Source organism: Carcharhinus amblyrhynchos, chromosome 16, assembly GCF_965287045.1.
Source record: "Carcharhinus amblyrhynchos chromosome 16, sCarAmb.v2.hapA, whole genome shotgun sequence".
Taxonomy (NCBI): Eukaryota; Metazoa; Chordata; class Chondrichthyes; order Carcharhiniformes; family Carcharhinidae; genus Carcharhinus; species Carcharhinus amblyrhynchos.
The window spans coordinates 28205459-28233176 of record NC_137339.1 but is presented as its reverse complement, the minus strand read 5'-3'; the positions used below and the strand labels follow the sequence as shown (position 1 = coordinate 28233176).

The 27718-nt window shown below is 39.0% G+C and overlaps 1 protein-coding gene across 4 annotated transcripts in view; it reads left to right on the top strand.

Annotated features, from left to right (window-relative positions):
* Positions 1 to 27395, top strand: part of stau1 (staufen double-stranded RNA binding protein 1) — a 44329-nt gene extending 16934 nt beyond the window's left edge. For 2 of the 4 annotated variants that reach the window (XM_080204926.1, XM_080204923.1), the window contains exons 6-15: positions 2904 to 3075; positions 4119 to 4217; positions 5505 to 5717; positions 15670 to 15813; positions 15901 to 16047; positions 16133 to 16211; positions 21610 to 21941; positions 22944 to 23066; positions 23236 to 23321; positions 23936 to 27395. In XM_080204926.1, the coding sequence (XP_080061052.1) occupies positions 2904 to 3075; positions 4119 to 4217; positions 5505 to 5717; positions 15670 to 15813; positions 15901 to 16047; positions 16133 to 16211; positions 21610 to 21941; positions 22944 to 23066; positions 23236 to 23321; positions 23936 to 24023 (1483 nt within the window). In that variant the 3' untranslated portion in view covers positions 24024 to 27395. The remainder of the gene's footprint in view (positions 1 to 2903; positions 3076 to 4118; positions 4218 to 5504; positions 5718 to 15669; positions 15814 to 15900; positions 16048 to 16132; positions 16212 to 21609; positions 21942 to 22943; positions 23067 to 23235; positions 23322 to 23935) is intronic. The other 2 variants (XM_080204924.1, XM_080204927.1) reach the window with 2 other exon arrangements.
* The last annotated feature ends 323 nt before the right edge of the window (positions 27396 to 27718 follow it).

The window sequence follows — 27718 nt, the reverse complement described above, 5'->3', positions numbered from 1 at the left end:
CCTGCTCTGCCTCTCGCAGCTGGAATGGTTTATTTATTAGCTGCCCATAGTATGGTGCTTCAAGGCAAAGTACCATTTCACTTTAAGTAGGTGAAGGGAGAAATAACGAGGCATTGTGGATTTATTTCGGGGCATCCAAAATCCAAGAACTCTAATGGCATGTATGCAATATAAAAAGAGAGTTTAAGATCATAGAATTGTTTCAGCAAGAGGCCTTTTGGTCTGTCATGAACATGCTGGCTCTCACTGTGCACCTTGTCCAACTCCATTGCCTTTAATTTGTTCAGGGGGTGCAGGCATTGCTATCTAAGGCAGCGTTTATTGCCCTCGAAGGTTGTAATGAGCTGCTGCCTTAAACTCTTATAAACCGTGTTTTCTTTTCCCCATAGCTCTGCAATTTCTTTCTCTTTGGATAATTACCCAACTCTCTTTCTTTTGAAAGCCACCATTGAATCTGAGTCGACACTCTATTCACTGCATAAAAACTTTTCACGTATGTTTCCCTTGTGCCTTTGCCAATCTCTTTAAACTGATGTTCACTGATTCTCAACCCTGCTGTCAGTGGGAACCGTTTCTCCCTATCTACTCTGTCCCCAGATCTCAATTTTGAATGCCTCTGTTAAATTTCTTCTCAACCTCCTTTTAATAAGGAGAACAGTCCCAGCTTTTCTAATCTATTCTTGTAACTGAAGTTCCTTATAGCTGGAATTATTCTCATAAATCTTCGTTACAATTTCTCCAGAACCACTTTCATGCCTCAAGTATGGTGCCCAGAATTGAACACTTCATCTACTTGAGGATGAATAAGTGTTTTATAAAGATGCACAATAACATACTTGCTCATACTTGTATTTATGAAGCCCAGGATCGTGTATAAATCGTTAAATGCGCCCTCAGCCTGTACCACAACGTCAACAATTTGTGCACACGTAGTCCAGGTCCCTCTGCACCTTGCAGCCCCTTTAGAATTATACTTTTGATATTAACTCCCCCTTCTCCCTCCCTACCAGAATGTATCTTTTCATGCTTTTCTGCATTTCATCGTCCATGAGTCCTCCGTTCTGCAGGCCTGTGAATCTGATTTGAAGGCTGACTAGGCTCTTCGTATTTCACAGTACTCCCATGTTTTGTAATTGTGCCTGGCACACCCAAGCCTACACCATTAATAGAGATTACAAGCACTTAAGAACACCTCCTGGAACCCACAACAGTATTTCAGCACAACTGATTCCTGTCACTTAGCCAACTTCATAATCCATGGTGCCACTGTCCTTTTTATCCAGAGGCCGCAGCTTTGCTGACAAGCCTGTTACATGGTATTTTATCACATCTTTTGGAAGTCCATGTGCAGCACATCAAAAGTCTCAACACCAGGTTAAAGTTCAACAGGTTTATTTAGTAGCACAAACCACAAGCTTTCAGTGCATTTAGAGGTACAGGCAGTGTGAATGGAGAGAGGTTAAGCACAGATTAAAGAGATGTATATTGTCTCCAGCCAGCACAATTGGTGGGATTTTGCAAGGCCAGGCAAGTCGTGGAGGTTACACGTGGTGTGACATGAACAGTCCACGTGTGGTCAACGGACTGATCAAGACTTTTGATCCAAGGCAGCCTTCATAACAGAAGACAATGCAGAATTGCTGAGCAGAAATTCATAGCCAAGCCCTGCACACATGAGGACGGCCTCCACCGGGATCTTGGGTTCATGTCACACTATCTGTAACCCCTATGACTTGCCTGGGCTTGCAAAATATCACTAACTGTCCCGGCTGGAGACAATACACATCTCTTTAACCTGTGCTTAATCCTTTCTCCACTCACATTGTCTATACCTTTTAAGACTTGATTACCTGTAAAGATAGCATTCCAACCATTATTTTGTAAATTGAGTTTGTGTCTTTCTGTGCCCTATTTGTGAACACAACTCCCACTCAGCTGATGAAGGAGCAGTGCTCTGAAAGCTTGTGGCTTGTGCTACCAAATAAACCTTTTGGACTTTAATCTGGTGTTGAGACTTCTTACTGTGCTTACCTTGGTCCAATGCTGGCATCTCCACATTACAGTACATCAATCACAGCACCTGCATCGTCCCTTTCTGTTACTTAAACCAAAAAATGAATGCAAGTTAATTAAGTGTTACTTGCCTTTAATTTTTTGTTGGTTCTGCATAATCATACGTTTCAAGTAACTAAATCTTTTACAAATAACTTGGACAAATTTAATGTTTGCAACACATTAACGGGTAATTTGGTACAGTTGGTCTATCTGGTGTTTATACTCTGTAGGAGCTACTTTCCACCCCTCCCGTCCCGTCAACATATGCTTCTATTCCTTTACCACGTGCTTCAGCTTGCCATTGAATGGATGTTATTTGCCTCAGTTGCTCTTTTTGGTAACAAGTTACATATTCTTGCCACTCCTTTTGGAAAAAAAAAGTCTTGAATTCCCTGTTGAATTTCTGTGACTAGTTTGTGTTTCTGGTATCACGTTCTGATCTCATCCACAAATGGAAGGATTTTGACCTTTATCAGGTCACCCATCAGTTTTTACGAGGAAAAAAAAAAGCCCCACCTTTTCAATCCTTCCAGATAAATGTCACCTCTCCATTTTAATATCATTCTAATTTTTTTGCACTTACCCTTTTCGTGTGGAAACTAGAACTTTTTAGTGCTCCCAAATGTGATGTAATCAAGTTTCAACATTACTTTTCAATTTTTCCCTCCTAGGAATGAAACCCAGTGCTTTGTTTACTTTTTGTGATGTCCTCTTGAGCTGCATCAATACTTTTATAACCTGTGAAATCTGCATACCTTTTTATCTAACATGAATATATAATTAAAACCTTTTGCCCTATTGTTCTTGGGAATTGAGTTTTGATCATTTAGTATTTGTTCTTCCTTTAGGTTCTATTACCCTTTCCCTCCTGTTGGACCAGTCACTTACCAAGTCGAACTTGTAATTGGAAATCAGCAATTCCAGGGAAAAGGAAGATCAAGGCAGGCTGCTAAACATGATGCAGCTGCTAAAGCACTCAAAGCCTTGCAAAATGAAACTCTGCCATCCAAGTTACCAACTGTGAGTATTTTCATTTGAGGTGTCCCTCAACAATTGGTCCTATTATCTGAAGGGAGTCAGTTTTAGTATGTATGTTGATGAAACCCAGCTGTATTTCTTTCCTGCCTATTTGGATCCTTCTAATGCCTGTTTGATGTCAGACTGTTTGTCTTACCCTAACCAAATATCGGGAAGTTGAAAAGCATTGTCTTCGGTCGTCACTACAAGTCCTGTACCCTCACGACCAATCCTTCCCCCTCTCCCACTGTTGTCTTGGGCTGAATTAAACTGTCTGCAGCTTCTACATCCTGCTTGATCTCAAGCTGAGCTTCCTGCTCCACGTTCTATTATAAAGGCTGCCTACTTCCACTTGGTCTACCTCTCACTGTATCTGTTACTGAAATTCTCATCTATCTTCTGTGCCCTCTTGATTTGACTTTCCAGTGCTGTTCTTTCACTCTCCACTCCCTGTAAACTTTTTGGCTCACCCAAAACTCAATGTCTCTAACTGTCACATGCCAAGTTGACTTATTTATATCTGTTGCTTGCGTCCAATTCATCTCCAGTTTAAAATTCTCAGCCTTGCATTTGAGTCCTTCATTGTCCTATATCAAACTTCTTTGAGCCCTGCAACCTCTGTTCCATCACCCACCACTCTTCCCTTGTAAGTTCTCCTTTCTTCTGAAGAACAAGCAGCAGCATGAGATTAGATTAGGTGGCTTGTAGAAAAGCATCACAGATTTGGTTAGGTAAATGGGCTGTTTTCGTTTCAAGAGTAGTGTTCCACAATCCGTTAAAATAGTTTAGACACCCTAGAGTTATTTTCAAAATAATATTGTAAAATAAATATCTTTTGCAATTGAATCTTTAGTTTTACAGAAGAAAAGAAAGATTTGTATTTGTCTTAAGTTCGAGACATTCCAAAGTACTTTAGTCAATGAACACTTTTTTTTAAAAAGTAGCTGCTGACGTTTTGTAGGAAAATATGAAAATGATGTGCTGCCTAAGTTTTCAAACTTTTGTTATGGAATTTCATGCTGGAACTACTGAATGTTTTCTTGCAGGTTAATGGAAAAGAGCCAGATGATGATGATCTCAATAAATCCGAAATAAGCCAAGTTTTTGAGATTGCACTGAAAAGAAATATGCCTGTAAACTTTGAAGTAAGGTTTTCATAAATTTTTTGTCTTTGTGTTATGCTTTTTACAAGATTGTAGAAGAAATTATAGTGTACATGATTTGGAATGATTAGCTGAGGCATCAATACTAATACTTCATGGTTATGGCAAGCAATTTCATGGCTCACAAATTTGTATTTCATCCACAATGCAACAGTTGTGATGCAATCATAGAATTCCTATATTGAAAAAGGCCATCCAGCCTATCAAGTCTGCACTAACTCTCCAAAAGAGCAGTCCACCCAGGCCCTCCCCTCCATCTTATCCCTTTAACCCCACACATTTATTATGACTAATCCACCTAACCTGCACATCTTTGGATTGTGAAATTATCTATTTTGGTAGGAAGAATAAAAAAGAAATGTTAGCTAAAAGATGAAAAATTACACAACTTGGAGCTGCAGAGGGACTTCGGAGTCTTTGTGCAAGACTCGCAAAAGGCTAGTGTGCAGGTGCAGAAACTAATTAGGAAAGCTCATCAAATGTTATAATTTATTGCAAAATGAATTGAATGAAACAGTAGGAAGGTTATGCTTCAGTTATACAGGGCATTGATCAAACCATATCAGGAGTATTTTGTGCAGTATTGATCTTATTTAAGGAAGGATGTAAATGTATTGGAAACAACGGTTTAGATGTTGTGACTGGTCGTTAACCCATTTAGGCAATTCTGCAGTGTGTTTGTGTGGAAAAAAATCATAATGGCTATTTTGAACATTATTGATGTGGGCGCAGGCTTCTGTTGCCCTCATTAGATGTTGAGGAGTGAGGATTTGAAATTTTGTACTCATTTTGTTCAGTCAAGAAAGCAATAGAATGGGACAGTAAATTGCTCCCTTATTTTTCATCAGGAGAACACCCTTGGCAATAAACACAACAAATCTACAGCCTGTCACTTGACCATGCTGTGTTGGAACCTTTTCCCCACTTCTGTTGCTGGTATGCAAATTATCAATACTCACACAACAGTTCTTAAAGACTACACAATCGCATACTAGTTGCCAAAAAGATGGTTAATACATAACATGGACCTATGTAGCTGTATGTCTCTGGAGCAAATCTACTTATTGTCACGATTCTCCCTTGAAGAAAAGTTTTTTTTTAAATGAGAGGTAGAGTGAAATTTCAAGGCACTTATTAAGATCGGTGAGCCATCCTTGGGTTGTGTGTGAATCAAGTAAATTAGACATTACACAATCATTTGCAACTACCACTGTTTTGTTATTAAATTGGACTTTGCCTGTTCTTTTAAATGTATTATTTTCTTTACAGGTAATAAAAGAAAGTGGCCCTCCTCACATGAAGAGTTTTGTAACTAAAGTAATGGTCGGAGAATTTTCAGCTGAAGGAGAAGGGAAGAGTAAGAAAATTTCCAAGAAAGCTGCCGCAATTGCTGTCCTGGAGGAACTCAAGAAACTTCCACAGCTTCCCATAGTAGAAAAAGTGAAACCACGCATAAAAAAGAAAACTAAATCAATAGTGAAGGTGTGTAGGTATTATTCATGAGAAGGAATATTTATTTCTATGGGGAAAGACCTGGGTGTTAAATGGAAAGCCAGTTAGTAACTTGCTGAAGCAGAAGTGCAGGTTTTAATTCTTAGAATCATAGAATCCCAACAGTTATAAGGAGGCTATTTTGGCCCATTGAGCCTTCACCAATAACTATTCCACCCTGGCCCTATCCCCATAACCCCACATATTTACCATGTAATCCTGATGACATGAAGGGGCAATTTAGCATGGCCAATCAACCTAGCCCACATATCTTTGGATTATGGGAGGAAACCAGAGCATCTGAAGGAAACCCATGCAGACACAGTGGGGGAGGTCATGTAGACTCCACACAGTCACTCAAGGCTGGAATTGAACCTTGGTCCCTGGTGCTGAGAGGCAGCAGTGCTAACTGTGTGCCACCATGCTAGCCCCTTGTTCCAAGATTCCAGCTGGAGTCATTTGATGACTCTTATATTTGGGCTATGTTGTTCTTCAAGTTCTATGCTGGGCTGAGACTCAATGCTGTGTTCGAGGTGAAGTCTCTGGAAGGGATAAACCAAAGTCTCATCAAATGGATTATAAAATGCCATTTTGCTAACGAAACAGCAAGAAATTTGGTGTGCGTCACCATCATCATCTTTAGTCATTCAATCATTTGCTGCTTCTGAGATGTTGCTTTGCAGAATGGCTGCCAATTTTGCTGACATACCCTATCTTTAAGGATAAATGTTACTGGGTAAAGGATGGTAAAGTGGAGCTAATGCACTGGTTCACTAATGTCATTTAGGGAAGAAGCCTGCCGTCCTTGTCTGATTTGGACTTTGTGACTCCAGAGCTACAGCAATGTGGTTGACTCTTCAGTGCCCTCTGAAATGGCCTGGCATGCTGCTCAGTTCAAGGACAATTGGAGATAGGCAATATATCCTGGCCCAGTCAGCGATGCCCACAGCCCATGAAAGAATAAAAAAAGCCTAGCCAGCTCTTATTGAATCCACATTCCAACAAAACTATTTGCTCTGAAATGCAGGTACTTTTTTCAAGTGGTTTAATTGGCTATTTGAATGGTGTATTTTATTGTCCCCCAGAAATCCTGGTTGCATAATTATTTTAAAACATGCAACTTGTCACCTGTCAATGTTCATCAAAAGAGTAGTGAAGTGATTTCCATAAGTGAACATAATTGGTTATAACTGTCTAAGTTAGAACATAAGAACTGAAGTAGACTGTTCAGCCCCTCGAGCCCACTCTGCCATTCAATAGAATCATAGCTGAACTTCTCAAATCCACTTCCTTGCAAAATTTTCATCTTTGAACACAAAGGTGAGAATTTTAAACTCTGATTCCCAAATCTGGCAACATCAGTATGGGTCAGTAAGCACAGATGGGTGAATGGAACAATGGGAGTTAAAATTTGGACAGCAAATTTTTGGATCAGTTCCTGTTTGAGGGGTGGAACATATAATGCCAGCTAGGATAACATTGGAGTTCGATGTATCAATGAGGGTTTCTAAAGCAGATGGTTTGAGACAAGGAAGTGATGTGATATGTAGGTGTCTTAGTCATGGAGTAGAAATTTGATTGGAAGCCAGGGCCTTACAGGAAATGGCATTGGATTTGGTGGGTCCAATGGTTACGATACTCCAAAATACACTGGATGTGGGAATAGTTTCGGTGGATCGATAAACATAAGAACATAAGAAATAGGAGCAGGAGTAGGCCATCTGGCCCTTCGAGCCTGCCCCGCCATTCAATAAGATCATGGCTGATCTGTCGTGGCTCAGTTCCACTTTCCGGCCCTCTCCCCATAACCCTTAATCCCCTCTCTTATCAAAAACCCATCAACCCGCTTCTTGAAAATATTTAGCGAGGCAGCCTCCACCACTTCAATGGGTAGAGAATTCCAGAGATTCACCACCCTTTGAGTGAAGAAGTTCCTCCTCAACTCCATTTAAAAATGCCCCCCCCCCTTATCTTGAGGCTGTGCCCCCTAGTCCTACTGTCTTTTTTCAGTGGGAAGAGTCTCTCCACCTCTATCCTATCCATCCCATTCATCATCTTATACGTCTCAATGAGATCTCCCCTCATTCTTCTAAACTCCAATGAGTACAAGCCTAGTTTATTCAGCCTCTCCTCATAGTTCAACCCCCTCAACTCTGGTATCAGCCTAGTAAACCTCCTCTGCACTCCCTCCAAGGCCAAAATATCTTTGCACAGGTGCGGCGCCCAAAACTGCACACAGTACTCCAGCTGCGGCCTCACCAATGCCCTATACAGCTGCAGCAAGACCTCCCTACTTTTATATTCAATCCCCTTCGCTATGAAGGCCAGCATCCCATTCGCCTTCCTGACCACCTGCTGCACCTGCAAGCTGGGTTTTTGCGACTCATGCACAAGGACCCCAAGGTCCCTCTGCACCGTCGCCTGCTGCAGTTTTTCGCCCCGTAAGTAATAGTCCTTCCTACCATTCTTCCTACCAAAGTGGACCACCTCACACTTGCCAACATTAAATTCCATTTGCCATTTCCTGGCCCATTCACCCAGCCTATCTAGATCCTTCTGCAGACTCTCCACACCCTCCGCACAATTTGCCGTTCCCCCAATCTTGGTGTCATCCGCAAATTTCGACACCCTACACTCGGTTCCCTCCTCCAGATCATCTATATAAATGGTAAAAAGCTGAGGCCCCAGCACCGACCCCTGGGGCACTCCACTAGTCACCATCCGCCAATCCGAATAGCACCCGTTGACCCCCACTCTCTGCCTCCTATTTGACAACCAATCCTCTATCCACGCTAACACCCTACCCCCAACTCCAAGTCCCCTGACCTTCTGCAATAACCTCTTATGAGGTACTTTGTCAAACGCCTTCTGAAAATCCAGAAAGACCACATCCACCGGCTCTCCTCTATCGACCGCCCTAGACACATCCTCATAGAACTCCAGTAAATTTGTCAGACACGACTTTCCTTTAATGAAACCGTGCTGCGTCTGCTCTATCAAGCAATTCCCTTCAAGATGCCTCGCAATTTCCTCCTTAATGACGGATTCTAACATTTTACCTACCACAGATGTTAAACTAACCGGCCTATAATTCCCTGCCTTTTGCCTGGCACCCTTCTTAAACAACGGCGTAACATTAGCCGTTTTCCAATCTTCCGGCACTTCCCCGGAATCCAGCGACGTCTGGAAAATAACCACCAAGGCATCCACTATCACCTCCGCCATTTCTTTCAGAACTCTCGGATGCATTCCATCCGGTCCTGGGGACTTGTCCACAATCAGCTCCTCCAGTCTGTCGAGCACCGCCTCTCTAGTAACAGTAATGTCATTAAGACCCTCCAGTCCTACCACCTTTCCACCGCTAACACCCGGCAAATTATTCACGTCCTCCTCCATGAAGACAGAAACAAAAAAGTTATTCAATACCTTAGCCATATCCCCATCCCCTACCACTAGGTCCCCTTTCTCATCCTCTAAAGGACCAACGTTCACCCTAGCCAGCCTCTTCCTTTTTATATATTTATAAAAACTCTTGCTATCCTTTTTTATATTAAGCGCTAGCCCAGCTTCATAGTTTCTCCTACCCTCCTTTATCAACTTCTTTGTCAATCTTTGTTGACATTTAAACCTCTCCCAATCCTCTTCTCGCCCACTACTCTTAGCTACTCTAAATTCCTCCGCTTTTAATTTAACACTTTCCTTCACCTCCTTCGTTATCCACGGCTTATTACCTCTCCTACAGTCCTTTTTGACCATCGGAATAAATTTCTGCTGAGCACCAAGAAAGATCTCCTTAAAGATCCTCCACTACTCCTCAGCAGACCCTCCCTCCAACGCACTCCCCCAGTCCACATTCGCCAATTCTTCTCTCATCCTACCGTACTCCCCTCTATTCAAACAAAGGACGCGTGTCCGGGAACCCACTTTCTCCTCCTCCATCTGCACCAGAAACTCCACCATACAATGATCACTCTCTCCAAGAGGATCTTTCACCGCAAGAATGCTGATATAACACGCTTATTCAAAAAGGGAAAAAGGCAAAATGTAGGGAGGTATAGGCCAATTAGCTTAATATCTATCATTGAGAAATTGTTAGAATCCTTTGTAAATGAAGTAAAACAGGACATTTAGAAGTCAAATTGTAATCCATCAGAATTAGCATAGTTTTATGAAGGATAATTAGTGTTTGACTAATTTGCTTGAGTTGGATGTAACAAGCAAGGTGGATAATAGGAATTTTTAGATGTAACATACCTGGACTTTCAGCAGGCATTTGATAAAGTACCACACAAGGTTAATACACAGGTTTAGTTCGCATGGAATTGGTAATTTACTAGCTTGGATAGAGAATTGGCTAACCAACAGAAAGCAGTGTGTTGGGATAAATGGCTCTCGGGTTGGCAAAATGTAATGAGTGGGGTGACACAAGGTTTGGTCCTCAAGGCCCCTACTGTTTACAATTTATTAATGACTTGGATTCAGAGACAGTAGGTATCATAACCCAAACTTGCAGATGACACTAAAATAGGTGGGATTGTAAGCTATGATAATGAAATAAATTCATAAATGAATGTGCATCGGTTGTGAATGTGGTAAAATTTGGCAGATGGAGTTTAATTCTGTGAGGTTATCCATTTTGGTAGAAAAATATAAAGACAAATTGCTATCTAAGTGGAGAGAATCTTTGTAGTATGGCAGCGCAGAGGGATCTGAGTGACCTCATGCATGAATCACAGAAAACTGGTGTGCAGGTAATAATGAAGGCAATTGGAATCTTGGGCATTTATTGGTAAAACAATAGAATATATAAGTAGTGAAGTGCTACTGCTACTATACAAAGCCTTACTGAGACTGCTGTTAGAATATTGTGTACAATATTTTGCTCTCCTTATTTGAGGAGGGATATAGTTGCATTGGAGTCAATTCATAAGAGGTTCTCTAGATTGATTCCAGACATGAGGGACCTGTCTTATGAAGAGAGATTGGGTAGTTTAGGCTTATATGCCCTGGAGTTTACAAGAATGAGGGGAGATCTAATTGAGGTGTGCAAGATGATTTGGGGGATTGACAAAAGACGTGGAGCGGATGTTTCCTGAGAGATCATGTTTTTAGGATGAGGGATAGCAGATTTAAAACAGGTGAAAAAAGGGTTCTGAGTCTGTGAAATTCACTGCAGAGTATGGTGAATGTCAGGACCTTGAATAAATTTAAGGAAGAGGTGGATGGATTTTTAATGAGCATGGATTTGAAAGGCTGTGGTGAACGATCAGGATGTGGGATTTGATGCCGAGATTAGATCACCCACGGTCATATTAAATAATACATCAGACTCAAAGGGTTGAATTGCCTGCTGCTAGTTTTTATTATGAAAATTGATGCTCATTCAGCACTGAAGATTAGACACAACATTCTATATTGGAAGCACTGCTTGATGTTGTCAGTATGCACATAGAACTTTACATATTTTTGAATAATACCAAGGGGCTGCATGTCAACGACAAATGAGGGTACCAAGTATAGATTCTTGGGAGGGTTCTAATGTTGTTGGAACAGAAGAGAAACATGTTATTGCAATTGATTTCTCTGGCTGTGACTGGCTGGATAAAAATTGAACCAAACGGTCCACGTCAGCTGGATGACTGAGGCAACATGTTGGAGGATAGTGTGGTCAAACATGTTAAAGAGTAGTTTACCACAATCACACAGGATGTCATTTGTAATTATAATTAGGCTGTTTGTGTTGTGGTAAAGGTGGAAATCTAATTGGAAGGGGTTCACACATGGATTAACAAAGATGGTGGAAGCAAATGACTATAAATGCAGAAAGGAGATGGATAGTTTTTTGTCCAAAGATTGCCAAGTTATATGATGGAGAGGCACAGTGTGTAAGGACTGCTTGGAGAGGTAGATTTATGGGTTTTGCTATTCCCAGGGAACTTGCAAAACACACGTGTCTGGGACTGTGGTTTTGTCATTGGCAAACTTTCCGGGGTTAAGTGTACACTTAGTGAGTTAATTGGTTCTTGCTATAGATATGTGACTGAAACTTAATGTGTTCTCTCAAGTTTCTAGTTTGAAAATCACCCCCATTAGATAAATGCTAGTTTTGAGAAGTTATCTTGTTTGTGAAGATATTCTGACTTTCTGTACATTTCATTCGCTTTTAAGATGGGGCAAGGTACAACTTTAATCTTGAAGAATTAGTCCTAATTCCAATGTCAGCCTATTTCTACACTGTAGGGATTCTATGGTTCTTAGCCCTTTTAAAGGGACTCCCAATCTTAAAAAAAAAATAAAGGATCTCCCTTGATGGACATGAGACGTCCCCTACCCCAAACCTTCTAAAAGGAAGCCCCCTTCCCCCCAACACTGCCAGATGGCAGTGTAGAAAGAGGCCAATGGCAGCCTATTTTGCACAAATTAAAATTATTTTCATTATTGCACAAAGTTTGTTACGGGGAAGCTGTTATGTTGAAAATTTGATACTGTGCACGCATTGGTCAAAATTGGCAACAAATAGAAAAATTTAAAAAGTAGCATCCGGAGAAGGCCATTCAACCCATCGAATCTGCTCCTCAATTCAATATGATTGTGACTGATCCTCTATCTAAATACTCTTGGTGTCTAGGAATCTATCTATCTTAAATATATTTAGTGCCTTGGCCTCCATGCCCTTTTGGTGGAGAATGCTATCTGTTCAATACCCAAATTTCTCCTCATTTCATCACTCGTCAGTGCATCTAATAAATGTCCCTAGCCAATCTCTAATTTTGACAAATTTTAGATGGGCATACCATAGGAGTTCAATTAACTTTTGCCTGCACTACATCCTCCGAAACCAGCACATACCAGATTTGAGCTTGATGAGTGAATTATCTGTTTTGGAACCGCGTTGTATCATCATTAATTCTACCACTGCTCTGCATCTGCACCTGCTCCTGCCCCAAAATAGTTGAGTGATGATTGCTAGTAACATAATGGATCCAGTCATAAAACTGAGGTGGTGGAATTTGGAATCATGATTGCATCTCTTAATTAGATGCATGGACACTCTTTTAAAAGTAAAAATTGGATAAGGTAATATACCATTTTACCGATTTTAAAAACTGAGAACCCAAACTTGATTGACAGGAAATTTATGAACATCATGTATTTCGCACATTTTCTTCGGTATAACTTTTAGATGTTGCTGGGCCAGATTTAACAATCTGTTGATGTGCTGATGGCTAGTGTAAAGCTTCTGAGGCATGAAGGTGGTGAAAAATTTGGTTCTGAATCGATTTATTATTGTCATGTATTAGTACAGTGTTTTTTTGCATGCTATACAAAGCATACCGTTCATGGAGAAGGAAACGAGTGTGTGTTGCAGTCATAGTTAGAGTGTAAAGAAAGATCAAGTTAATGCAAGGTAGGTCCATTCAGAAGTCTGATGGCAGCAGGGAAGAAGCTGTTCTTGACTCGGTTGGTACATGGCCTGTGACTTTTGTATCTTTTTCCCGACGGAAGAAGGTGGAAGAGAATATGTCCGGGGTGCATGGGGTCGTTGATTTACTGGTTGTTTTTCTGAGGAAGTGGGAAGTGTAGACAGAGTCAGTGGATGGGAGGCTAGTTTACGTGATGGACTGGGCTTTGTTCACGACCCTTTGTAGTTTTTTGCAGTCTTGGACAGAGCAGGAGCCATACCAAGCTGTGATACAGAGGATGCTGTATGGTGCATCTGTAAAAGTTGGTGAGAGAAATAGCGGACGTGCCAATTTCTTTAGCCTCCTGAGAAAGTAGAGGTGTTAGTGGGTTTTCTTAACTATGGTGTTGGCATAGAGGTGATCTGGACGCAGAGAAACTTGAAGCTCTCAACCATTTCTACTTCATCCCCTTTGATGTAGACAGCGGTGTGTTCTCTTTTACGCTTCCTGAAGTCGACGACAATCTCCTTAGTTTTGTTGACATTGACATTGTTGCCGTACCAGTTCACCAAATTCTCTTTCATTCCTGTACTCTCTCGTCACTGTTTGAGATTCAACCCACTACGGTGATGTCATCAGCAAACTTGAAGATCAAGTTGGAGGGAAATTTGGCCACACAGCCCCTTCCTTTACTAGCACACCTGTGACTGAGAACACAGCCTTGTAGGGCAATGGTGCTGAACTGGCTGACCACAGGTCACTGTTCCCTGAATAATGGAGAGGAATGTTGGTCAGATTCCTTGGGACTGATTGTTGTTTGTTGGTTCCTCCTGGAAATAAGAATATCTAGATAAAATCTGAAGGAAAAATTGGGCTGATCCTTGACGTTCGGTTGGGAATCCTGTGGGCACTTGCTGTCAACGTCCCTGTGTGAATCATGGGCACTTAGGTAAGGTACTATGGGATATAAAACATGAATGCTGAGCATGATTTAACTGTTTCCGGTGTTGAGAGAAACTCCCTTTATTTTCTATGCCTGGTCAGTCATCAAGGTAATGTAATTTGAAACTTAGTCTCTGGTATATTTCATGCTCCTTCCACAGACTGCTGTACCCCAGTTATCTAATGTTCAGAATTGCACCAAAATGTCCCCCAAGACTTGAGCAAATATGTGATTGCACCACCACGTTCTAACCCAGCCATTGTTTGACAAAGATGTTACTTGATGTGAATAGTCCCTGAACAGTTTTCTCTGCAAAAATATTTGTGTTCTACTTATCCTCATCTAAACTTTCCATCACTTGCTCATCATCATGCTTTTGTTTAGAATTGACCTGCACATAATTATTACTTTTGGAATCACTGGGTCTGTGCAGGAAGAAATTTCTCATTTTCATGCTCACCTGAAGCTTCGTGATTGTAATTGTTTTCTAGTTCTGTGTCGATCACCAGGTTAAAAAGCATGTTTTTGTCCACTATCTCAACCTCTCGTACCAAAATAATAGCTTCTGTCTTGCGTCAAATTAAAAGTGCATCTGTCTTCAGAACTTAATCTAGTTCCTGAATTGCATTTATTTTTCTCTGAACACTTCTGCATTACACTTTCTTATTGGACAGAAAAAAGTAAAATGGCCTCTGAATCTTGGTACGGGGATTCTCTACTTTCAGTACTGTTGGTGGTGTTTGCATGTGTGTCAGGCACTGGAACATAATATACCCGTGTGTGTAGTTTTCTTTTCGATACCAACTATCCTCATGGTTTTCAGAAAAAAAACACATTCATCACTTTGAACTGGATTTTCATCCACTTATATCTGGTTTGCAGTGGCTTAACCTTCACTAATAGTTCTTGTGGGCAGCAATAATATATTTTTCCTGTTTTGAATTTGATTTCAGCATGAAGAACAAGCTAACTTGCTGTTGGTATCAAACCTTATCCTTGTATCCTCTTCATGAATACTTGGCTACAATTAACAGATTCTGAATCGTCATTTTCTGCATTTTTAAAACTGTCGTGCACATTGATTCTTGCTATACAAATGACTAGTCTTGGACAAGTACAATTGTCGTTATTAGTCTATTCAATTGAGTTGAGTTTATTGGTTAAAAAAACAGCATTCTTAGCTTGATTACTCCTTTGGCTAGTTGGAAGATAGCACCGTATCTGTGTGCATGATGAACTCTCAGATCAGTGTGAGCTAATAGGGACAAAGTTTTGGACTATTTACTCCATTTTCTGGCAACCAATAGTAACAATTATTGGTAGAGGGTTGGGAACAGGCCCTTTCAACCTTGAGGCCAATGAATAAAGAACTTGAGGGAAAACAAAGTCACTTTAGTGTTTACGAAATCTGCAAGATTCAGCACTTTAATTTTTTTTTAAATTTAACATTCGGTCATTTCTGCACCTGGACCAAAACAGAATCTGGCTTTTCAAATTTGGCTGCAAAATTTAAACCAATTTTACTCATCTTCTCACCCATTGATTTTAATTTGAATAGTGCTGAAATGCTGAGCTTGCATCTTTTTTTATTTTTAAGCTACAGACAAGTCCAGAGTATGGGCAAGGAATGAATCCAATCAGCCGTCTAGCTCAAATTCAGCAAGCAAAAAAAGAAAAGGAGCCTGAATATACATTAATGGTAGAACGAGGCCTTCCTCGCCTCAGAGAGTTTGTTATGCGGGTGAGAACTGTTACATAATTTATTTGATTATCTACAGATTGTGATCTGTACAATCCCAAATAATCTAAAATTTATTCCATTATCTAGGTTAAAGTTGGTGGTCAAGTAGGAGAAGGAATGGGCCCAAATAAGAAAGTCGCCAAGCGAAATGCAGCTGAGAAAATGTTGGAACTTCTAGGTTTTAAAGTTCCCCAGCCTCAGCCACCTAAACCAGCTTTGAAAACTGAAGAAAAGGTGATTTTTGTTTTTCATCCATTTAATTTAGTTTGTCTTTTAAGTTCCAAGGCCTGTTCTGAAGAAATGTTTGTTTTCTTTTAAGCCAACAGTGAAAGATCCTGTTAAAGGACGGAAAGTGACCTTTTTTGAGCCTGGTTCATCCGTAGAAGATGCTGCAACAGGTATGTTGCATAGAAACAGTGCACCTAGTTCTGTAAAATAGAGTGGGGCAAGTGAAGAAATATTGTAAGAAACTATTATCCCAGAATTAGTTTGTGTAGTTAGAGAAAATAAGCAACCAAATATAAAAATACTGCAGGGGATTGGATTTCAGTCAGTTCCTGAGAGAACTAGCCAACCTAGATTGGAATCCATTTGATCAGGTAAGATCAATGAATGATAGGAGATCTTGAAAGATGTGGTGGGTACAAATTAAACACATTCCCACAAGGGTGATAGCTAGGATATTCCAAGGCAGAATTCTTGTAGTAAAAGTAGCAGCAAATATCATTGAGTAAATCAAACAGCAACTTCCAAAATCTACAGAGGATATTTATATGCTGAAATCAGAGAGTTTTTGTTACAGTTGCCCCTCCAGGAGCTTTACCACAAGTATCTCACCAAGCGATACCACTGTTAGTACTACTGCCTCTCAGTGCCAGGGACCCAGATTCAATTCCCAGCTTGGGTCGCTGTCTTCGTGGAATCTACATGTTCTCCCTGTATCTGCATGGGTTCCTCCGGTTGCTGCCGGTTTCCTCTCCCAGTTCGAAAGATGTGCTGGTTAGGTGCTTTGATTTGATTTATTATTGTCATGTATTAACATAGTGAAAAATATTGTTTCTTGCAAGCTATACCGACAAAATATACTGTTCATAGAGAAGGGAACGAAAGAGTGCAGAATGTAGTGTTACCGTTGTAATGAAGTTTTAGAAGCATAGAACAAGAGCAAAAGATAGAATTAGAAGGTATGCTGGGCTTGCAAAGTTCTCTCAATCCGGCGCCATCTTGTGATGTAGTCCGTTGTAGCATTGGTCATGCTAAATTCTCCTTCAATGTACCTGAACAGGTGCTGGAATGTGGTGATTAGGGGATTTTCACAGTAACTTCACTACACTATTAATGTAAGCCTATTTGTGACAATAGTAAAAAAAAAATTCTAAAAAATCAAATGCATAGAAAATGCGTGAACTTGTTATCTTTCATGCAAGTATCACCGATAAACATAACAAAAGAAGTTGCACTTATCGATTCAAATGCAAGTTTTTGATGGTGTTCTAAGTCTTAATTACGGCCAGCAACTTCTTTGGATCGAAAATTAATTGGCCCAGTGTGAATTCTGCTTCCTTACAATTTAAGCATTATTAGGAGATTTTATCAAACCTATTTTTACTTTTTTTTTGTTTGTCTCTTAATGCCATCCATCTTTTCCTATTTCCAGTCCTGCCACCTGTATATGTTTGGCATTTGATTAATATTTTGTATTTCATGATTTATACACTGTCTCAAAGGATTCTGCAATTTGGCTTGCCCCAGTCATACACGTCCCAGGTCCTTGCTCCCCTGCAGGAGACATCGTGTTTTGGCTCACTAATAACTACAGAGTTCCAGTTCAAAAAACCACAGTCTCTGGGCAAGTGTAATTAATGACTCTTCACAGCAGACTTCAAAATTTGGCCCAATGAGATTAAGATGAAGTCCAGAAAGGAATTTTGTGGTTAGTTATTATATTCTTATAATTCAGTAGAGTACATAAGAACTGAAGAGGGAAATGAGGTGATATGTAGAACTTATTACTAACAGGCTGGGGTCAATTAGGGACCAATCATCATTTAGAGGCATGGGCATGGCTGAGGTGCTAAATGAATATTTTGCATCACGTTTTACTGGTGGACAGAATGCTACTAATGTCACAGCAGAGGAGACGAATTTACTTCAGGCTAACAGCGCTCAAAGCAGAAAGATAACCCAGTAAGAATGGGATCCACCCTCTGCTGATCAGTGCAAGGATGAAATTACAGAGACTTTGGCCACAGTTAAAATACTCTTTTGGAAAGTCAGTGTAGACTCAGTGAGTTGAATGTAGGGATTCAGTCGATCTCTGGATTATAACTGAGCAAATTGGCATAGAGTAAGAGAGATGAATGTGTGGCTCAGAGGTATGGGAGATCTCCAGTTTGTGGGGCACTAGCACCAGTACTGGGGAAAGTGAGGGCTGTACTTTTGATCACCAGTGTGGCTCAGGGGTAGATTATTCCTGTGTTCCAGCAAGCTGCATAACTAGGGACATATAAAGGCTTTAAATTAAATGAGAAGTAAGGGATCAAAATTGGGTAGATTTGCAAATCCAGGAATCGAGTTATGACAGGAGAGTAAAATGTTATGTGGCAAATGAACATCAAAGAATGGCAGGAAGAAACAGAGAAAAGGCATGAGAATACGTCAACAATCAAAACCTAGATGTTACAAAGATAACAAGGCTCTGTGTTTGCACATAGCGTTCATAAAATAAATGAATTGATTGAATACATTCAAGCACATCAATATGATCTGATGGCCATTATGGAGACATGGCTGCAGGATGACAGGATTTGTGTCCTGAATATTGAAGGATTAATGACACTCAAGAAAAACAGGAAACTTGGTAGAGCGATAGCACTATTAATCAAGGATATCGTTGGTGGAATCATTAGGGATGACGTTGATTCAGGAGATCCAGATGTAGAATTGGGTAGAGAGGGAGAATAATAGGGGAAAGAAGTCACTAGTGGGAGTGGTCTCTAGGCCCCTAACAGTACCACAGAGTAGAACAAAGTATACAAGAAGAAATATTGGATGCTTAAAAGAAAGGGACAGCAATAATCATGGATGATTTTAATCTCCATATAAACTGGAAAAATCAGATTGGCAGTGGTAGCCTGGGGAGAAATTAGACTTGGAGTTGTGTAATGTGACAGAATTAATGAATGACTTCAGTAAGGGGCCTCCTCATCACAGTGATCACAATATGATTGAATTTTACAGCCAATTTGAAAGGGAGAAGAGTGGGCCTAAGAGTGGTATTTTAAACTCAAGTAGGGATGATGTGGGTCATGAAACCTGAACTGGCTGAAGTGAACTGAGGTACCAGGCTAGAGGATGGATCAAAAGAGAAGCAATGACAGACGTTTTAAGATGGTATTTCAGAATACTCAGAATAAGTTTATTCCTAGTGTGAAGAAAAATTCTAAGTGAATGACCCACCCTTTGTGCTTAACAAAAAAAATTAAGGAAAGCGTCAACCTGAGGGGCAACAAAACACAACTGGGCAAAGATAAGTGGCAGGTCAAATGATTGGTCTAAAAATAAATAATGGCAGAGAATGACTAAAAAGACTAACTGAGAGGAAATTAGCTGGAAATGTAAAAACAGATGGAGATGTAAATAAATTCCAGCAATTGCTGTAAGTAAGGAGGTAGATAAGAGGGAGGAACTTGGGAAATTACCATCACTAGGGAAGTGGTACTGAGTAAACTGATAGTGCTGAGGACTGGCAAGTGTGTGGGTCCTAATGGACTCCATTCTTGAGTCTTAGAAGAGATGGCTGATGAAGTAGTGGATGCGTTGGTGTTAAGTTTCCAAAATTCATTACTTTCTGGAAACATTCCATCAGACTATAAAGTAGTGAATATAATCCCTCTATTCAAAAAGTGAGAGCACCAAAAAATGGGAAGCCAGTTAGCTTCTGTCATGGGGAAGGTGTTAGAATTCATCATTAAGGAGCTTATAGCTGGACACTTTGAAAAAATCAAGGTAATTGGAAGAATCAGCATGGCTTTTTGAAAATTGTTTCACTAATTTATTGGGTGTCCTTTTAAAGGAGCTCATGATGTCATAGGGGATACAGATAGGTTGGGCAAAGATCTGGCTGATGAAATTAGAAGTGAAAAAATGCAAAGTTCATTTTGACAGGAAAAATTAAAAAAAACAGAATGTTACTTAAATGGAGGACAATAGCAGAATTCTGAGGTGCACAGGGATCTAGGTGTCCTAATGCATGAGTTGCAAAATGCAGCAAGCAAATAACAAGGTTAATGGAATGCTATCTCTGTGGAATTGAACATAAAAGTAAGGATATTATGCTTGAGTTACACAGAATATTGATGAAATCACATCTTGAATGTTGTGTGGTTTTAGTATCCTAAAATAAGGGGGAATGTAAATGCAAAGAAGGTTAACCAAATTGAAACTTGGAATGAGCAAGTTATCTTGAGAAGAAAGTTTGGATAGACTAGTCTTATTTCCACTAGAATTGGGTGAAGGGTGACTTGACTGAAGGTCTCAGTGATAGTTGGGAAATGCTGTTGAGGTAAAAAGTCAGCCATGATCTAGTTGTTTGGACCAAGCTCAAGGATCTGAATAACTGGCACCTCCTATTTTCCTGAGAGAGAGGGTTAAATCCAGCAACTGCCCACCAGTCAGCCTAACAACAATGACCCTGGGAAAAATTAATTGGCACTTGGAACCACATGGAATCATACCCTTTTATAAATTAAAAGGAAATACAAAAGCAAGCCTTTCAAATTTCTGTTTGGGTGGTATTTTGGGCACCTTGCTTTCAGAAGGGTGTCATAACTTTTTGAAAGGGAGTAGAGGATGTTTAGTAGAATGGTATCGGGGCTTAAAAACTATTTTTATACTGGCGACCAAAGAAACTCGGGTTGTTTTTCTTCAAGTAGAATAAATTGAGGGGAAAATTAATGGGGATGTTAAAAACCCTGAAAGATTTTGGCCTAGTAAAAAAAAAACTGTTTGCGGTGGCAAAAATGGTCAGCACTTCCGAGGACAGATTTGGAGTAATAAAAGAAGTAGGGGTGACTTAATTACACAGTGAATTGTTAAGATGGGGAAAGAGCAGAATGAGACTATTATTGCTCCCTTTAAGAGCAGGCACAAGCATGGTGCAGTGAATGGCATCTTTGGCTTGGATAGAGGTTTATGCTATCTTCTAAGTACTAAATCTAACATTGAACATCACTAAACTGAGGCATTGCTTCTTTGTTCCATTTTTAGATCTAGCACTTGAGGTTTTTCCAAACTGCCAGAGTATGAGGGAGATCAGTACTTTGTATACAGTCATTATGATTGGGAAATTACAACCTTGCTTTCAAAAAAAAAGTCTTTTGAGCTAATGAGACAAAGAGAATTGTACTGACTGAATTTTACAAGAGACTCGATGGATTCCAAGCCTCTTTATGAAAGAGGAGTGATCAAGAGAGTGCCACTGGCTAAGGTTCAGTTGTGGAAATATTGATATCAAGTAATGTTTAACTGGTCTGGAATTTTTACTTTATTGGGGAACATAAAGCTTCTGGGGAAAAAAAGTTTGGTTTAGAGCCTGTAATGAAGATGGATGTGTGTGTGTATATATACCTTAAAAAAAAGACTTGCGTTTGGTAAACTTGACCTGACAGTGACATGTCCGATATTCCAAAAATTGAACTGAAAGAAAACCAATCTACATTCGGTAACACTGCTGTTGTGGTAGCTGTCAAGTATTTTCAAGCATTGTAAAGAATTCTAAAACGTACTACTTTTCAGTTAAAGATGGGAGCATGCGTCTAGAAGATGAGTTTCGAATGCCTTACCCCAGTCACCAACAACTGCCTGCAGGAATCCTTCCTATGGTTCCTGAGGTAGCACAGGCTGTTGGTGTCAATCAAGGGCATCATACCAAAGATTTCAACAGGCCTGCAGCAAATCCAGCCATGGCCACTGTCACCGCAATGATAGCAAGAGAACTCCTATATGGCGGAACATCCTTAACTGCAGAAGCAATTTTGAAAAACAATCCTGCAGCCCGCAAGCCACAAAGCACTCTTACCAGACCTTCAGAGCAGTTGGACTTTTTGGCTAGTGTTCAAGGATTACAGGTATAATGAATCTGTCTTTGGGCTATTCCTGTAAGCTATCATGGCAGAAATGTCAATCTGTTTGTAAAGCACTATCAAATTAATTGTCTTTGTACTTGAATTGGAAAAAGTATTAAACAAAACGCTGCCTTCTCTGCTATAAAATTATAAAATAAATTTGTTTTTTATAATACAAATTGTGTAGTACAAATATGATTTATCTGTTAATCATTAATGTTGAATATGGCCCATGCAATTGGACGCAGTGACTTATCTGCTTAAAACCTTCCATATTTTGTTTCTGAGAGTAAATTCTAAGTGTAGTTGGAAGCAAAGCTAACATTATTAGCACTATTAAGATTCTATAATGGCTTGCTAGCAAAAATTTAAGCATTGGAAGTAAGTGTAATGAATGTGTAACAAAAATCGAGTACAACTCTTTCACTTCCTCAGTTCATTCCATACCTTAATGGTGTTGACTTGTGCTGACATACAATTTTCACAGGGACCAGTATTGAAATCATTGTTAACGTGCAAATTTGGATGCCAAGCCAAACTGGCCTTGGCTGTAACTTCCCATTTTGAGTTCATGATTTGAGAAGGGGAGTGCCAGTTAAGGTCTCTAAAACCTTACCTAGAAAATAAACTATATGAGGTATCAGCAGCCTCATTTTCCCTTCTTGCATCCTCTCGCCAATCGCATAACTCTCTGCCTCAGTTAGGATGACTCGTATCACCAGAGACAGCATTATAGCTGAGGCTTTTGAAGCCGTGACTCTAAGCATATCAAGCTACGTTTATTTTCCGTATCATTGTCAGAAGTTTAACATTTGAGATTTGCTCATGTTCTGTTGTGTTTATTCAAGCTACTTCAAATTAGATTTCTGCACAGTGCAATCGTTTACAGTTCCATAATTGTGTTCTTGCTCATCTTGATGTGTAGCATTTGTAGCTTCTAAAACATCATTTGAGTGTGACTGTTGGTCACTTTTCTGAAAGTCATGTTATATCGTTCCTTTTCAGGTTGAATATAAAGATTTTCCAAAAAACAATAAAAATGAGTATGTCTCTCTGATAAACTGTTCATCCCAACCTCCCCTGATCAGTCACGGAATTGGAAAAGATGTTGAGTCCTGTCATGATATGGTAAAGGATATTTTATGTTTTTTAATATTTTGTGTAATATCTTATTGCCTATTCAATTGGCAAACTTAAATTGAGCCAAAACTCTTTAAATAGAGGATCAAACTTCTAAGACCAATATATGTAAAGTTTTCCTTTTCTTTTGCAATAAATATTTCTGTTTACTTCTCAGGCTGCTCTTAATATCCTGAAACTGTTGTCTGAGCTGGACCAACAAAATGTAGACATACCAAGAACAGGAAATGGACCAATTGCTGTGTAAGTATAAGCTGATTCTTGTCTTCCTGATTTGAGAATATATGGCAAAAGGATTGAACTGAAGAGAGAATAGCTTTTTATTCTTGCTCTGTGTATGTAAGTGGTAATGGAGAAAAGAATAAGATTTAATGATATTCTACCCCAACATTATTAAAAGAAATCAATATTGAAATAGAAGGTGCGGTAATAAACTTGTTCCGAGATTGCATGGATAATTTAAGGGATGTGTCATACTCGTGGTGCAATCTGTGGGATGTCTCCTTTTTTAAAAAACCTGTACTAAACATGATTGACAAATGCTTTTTGCATAAAACTAATTGTGATTACTTGTGTGTTAAACTTCTATGGATGCAATTCTTCCACATTTTTACAAGTGTGTGTAGTCCATAATTCCCAAGGTATGATGCATGTTGGGCTAAATGATAACCACCTTTTACTGAAGTTTTGGATTCCCTATGATTATCAAGTCAACCAATTGTAATCCCACAAGCATCTGCAGCTTTGGACAATTCATAACCTACCGTATTTGTTAAAGTTCTACAGCTTTAAACCTGCACTTTTTATGGAAAATGTTTGCCGAAGTATTAAATTAAAAACGAATTCCTCCTTTTCAGATGTGTGAAACAAGAAATTGATGGCGATTCTCTCATCAAACCGGCTAACTCAAACACTTTAGGACAAACACTGGATGTCACTGACTGAAAGCCTTTTATTGACCCAAAGCGCCAAGCACCAGAGAAAATCGGATGCTTCCTGTTCTGTGACATGTAACTTATGTTTTAGACAACTACAGTCTGCCTATTACTGTAGTATCTAAATCATTAAGTTACTTAACTTTTTAAAATAGTAATGCATTTCAACATTAATTCATTTTTTTGATGAAGGAAATTTGTTCCTAATGTTTCATTGGAACCTTGTTCACACCAATATCCAGCAGCAAAAAGTTAGAATTTCTGTTGATGACTCTCCAATAGTACATTACATGATGATTGAAAAATTGCTTAACAAAATCAGGGTCATATCCAATGTATGTAGTTCATGATTTGGTACCTGTCTGAATTGGCTGTTAGTGAAACAAACCCCATTTGGGTTTGACAAAACTTGGTGCTAGTTTAAAAAGTAGTGTGCCTGCATTTTCATAATTGTATATCTGAAAGAAGCAAGCTGGAACTCTAAATTGAGTTCTGTTTCAATAAGTTATTTAAAAAAAAACTGCCTCTTTTTTCTCACCCTTAAAAGATGGTATCAAGTGAAATGTTCAGTCTCAGTTCTAGGTTAAGTTTGTATTTTTTAATCTAGAGGGTTTTTTTTTTAATTTGGTAATTCTGAAGAACTTTGCTTTTTGTTTTTATATTAAACTTTGTTTATATAAAAAATAAATGAGTAATTTTCAACAGTGCACAAGAATTACATTGTTGGATATGATCTGTTACCTAGCTTATACCAGAAATTGCAGATTACTGTAAATCTTGGTGTAGGGTAAAATGTAAGATGTTGTGTTGTACTTTATTAATGCTTTGATGTAATGTTCCATGTGATGTACACAAAGTGTGTACAGTAAACATTTTGCTTATTGTCCAAGTAAAGCACGAACCCTTGCCAACTAAGTCAAAACTTTGTTACTTTACTTTTGGACTTTTTTTTTCCTTCCCATGTATTGTACCTATGGAATGGAGAAGTAAACATTGGTGTTTGTGCAAAAGTACTGGTGGCTTTTTTTGGCATAACACATTTTATCAATGTGAAGCTGAGTTAAAGGAGTTGAAAACCACTGTCAATTTTAACTTTAATTTATAAATTTCAACATTTTTTAAAAGATTATTTTGAAGAAAAGATCTTGCAGGTTCTGATTATCTTGCAATACAGTTTTTTTGGAATCTAGTATTCAAAAAGCTAGGCTATTCCAGTACTTATTTTGTGTATCACAATATCCTTTACAAATGTAAAATTGCTGGAAAATGCTGTAAACATGCCAGTGATTAACTTTTTAAAGCCTTCTGATTGTAAGTGAAGCATTTAACTCCTTTAAGTCAAGCTGCACAGGCTTTTCTCCATTGTCTGTGGTAGAACAGCTAACCTTTAAATATAAAGGATTTTTTTTTTACTTAACAGCATCGGCCTGATCAATAACACTACTCCAAAGTTGCACTTCGGTGACTTTTGGTATCTACACTTGGTAACTTTTAAAATGGCGTAGATTTGAAGCTCTGAAAAATTATTCAATTGAGAACAATGGAGCTTTACTGTATTAAAAGTTCTTTTGACTAAAACTTAATTGTTTAAAACTGTTTTGATTCAAATATTGATAGGAGTAAAGCATTCTTGAGCTTGACCCCAAATGGAATGAGCTGTTATGTACTAAGCAACTTTGGTTCTGAAATTGTGTTTAAAAGTTCTAAAAATAACTGCACGATCTCCATACATTTTTGCCCTACATTTAAAAGATTAGCAGGCGAAAAGGATGAAGAGGAGAGAGAGACTAGCTGGAAATAGCATTTAGTGTGCCTGGAATTTCTTTCCACCTGTAGGGTAATACTACTGAACTTTGAATTGAATCTTTTTTGCTCTGGAACTACACACCTTGCTTCCTATTTCGCATCTTTCTAGTTGTGCTCTCTTTTATTTGACTTTCCTGAGATGTGAAGTCCATTCTGTTTTCACAATTATTCTAGTTCTATAAGCAATTTACATCTGTAGATCTTATAAATGAAAATTGCTGCTATTTTGAATGTACAGTTATTTTGAGACTAAATCTACATAAAACAGTACAAAGCTGACTTAAACTCACTTGTGTATTTGACGACCTGACATTAACATCCTATCAAATGATTCAATCTGCCGGTGGAACTTTGAATTGTAGGACTGAATTTCATCAAATCAAACACATCTAAATTTCATTGCTGAATGAGCAAGGCTTTAAATCAAGTGGAGCAAAGATATTTCTGATGGGCTTGCATTTATCATGTTTCTGAATTATTTCCAATTCTTCACGTGAAAGAAATCAATTCCGAAGTAGTGATTTGATGCACAGCAAAGTCCCACAAACTGTAATGAGATGTATGACCAGTTGATGTATTTTGGTGTAGATTGGTTGAGCTATTAACTGACATCCCAAGGATGGCATCTCTGCTGTTGCAGCTGAAGTGTTGTACTCAATTCTATCCCAACTTTATAAAAGCCTCACTTTTGTGTTCCCCATTGACAGCATTTATTGGATGATTGCTTTTTTAAGTAAAATAAATTTAAATATCTTCACTATTGACTGTTCAATAGATGCCAGTAAAGCAGCCGGTGCTCTACCATGTGACTGCTTAAAGCCCACCAATCCTCAAGCAGAAAAGATCTTGGATAAAAACAGTGTTGGAAATGCTCAGCAGCTCTGGCAGCATCTGTGAAGGGAGAAAGAGTTAACGTTTCAAGTCCAATATGACTGAAATGTAATGGATTATATGAGGTTAAATGAGGGTGACGGTCAGGAAGAACGAAAGGGAAGAGTCGGGGTGATTAAACACCAAAGATGTCATGAAACAAAAGGCAAATCAAATGCTGATGGTTGTAAAGAAACACAAGCGTAGATGTTAACAGCAGAATAAAGAATCCTGGCTTGAATTTATGTATGAGATTTGGGACAAGTGATATAGCTCAGATGATATAGCTATCTTGTAACGTTTATGAAGCATTTCAGAATTACCATGTTACCTGATTTGAAACCTGCAAAATTACCTCCAGAAGCACTACCTCGTGCGCTTATCTGGTTTTGAGGAGCCTGCTGAATTGCCATGTGTATCTGCAGCTTTCTAATACTTATTGTTTGTGCAAATTCTTGCTTTCCTGCCTTTATTTGCATGTTTGTTTTTCAAATGTTGCAGGAATATTAACTGGTTAGGTATTGGAACTGTGGATGTTCATGGTAATATAGGAGTAACTGTACCTTTTTGACAAGTTACCTCATCTCATTTTCAGAGCAATTGTTATTTTACCTGCCTTTTCCTCTCATTTTTAAATGCCCTGTGAAATTATGTACTTAAATATGAATCTAGAATGTGTTCTATAAATTGGATCAAAAATAGCTGACTCAAGTTTGAAATTAATCTTGATTTTTTAACACTACATTGGAGAGAAGATAAATTGCACACTGATTTAAGTTTCAAATGTTAATCTATAACCAGGATTTGATTTTTGTCACGTATTAACACAGTGAAAAGTATTGTTTCTTGCACACTATACAGATAAAGCGTACCATTCATAGAGAAGGAAAGAGTGAAGAATGTAGTGTTACAGTCATAAGTAGGGTGCAGAGAAAGAGCAACTTTAATGCAAGGTAAGTCCATTCAAAAGTCTAATGGCAGCAGGGGGGCAGCTGTTGGTTGGTACGGGCACAGCCTCAAGATAAAGGG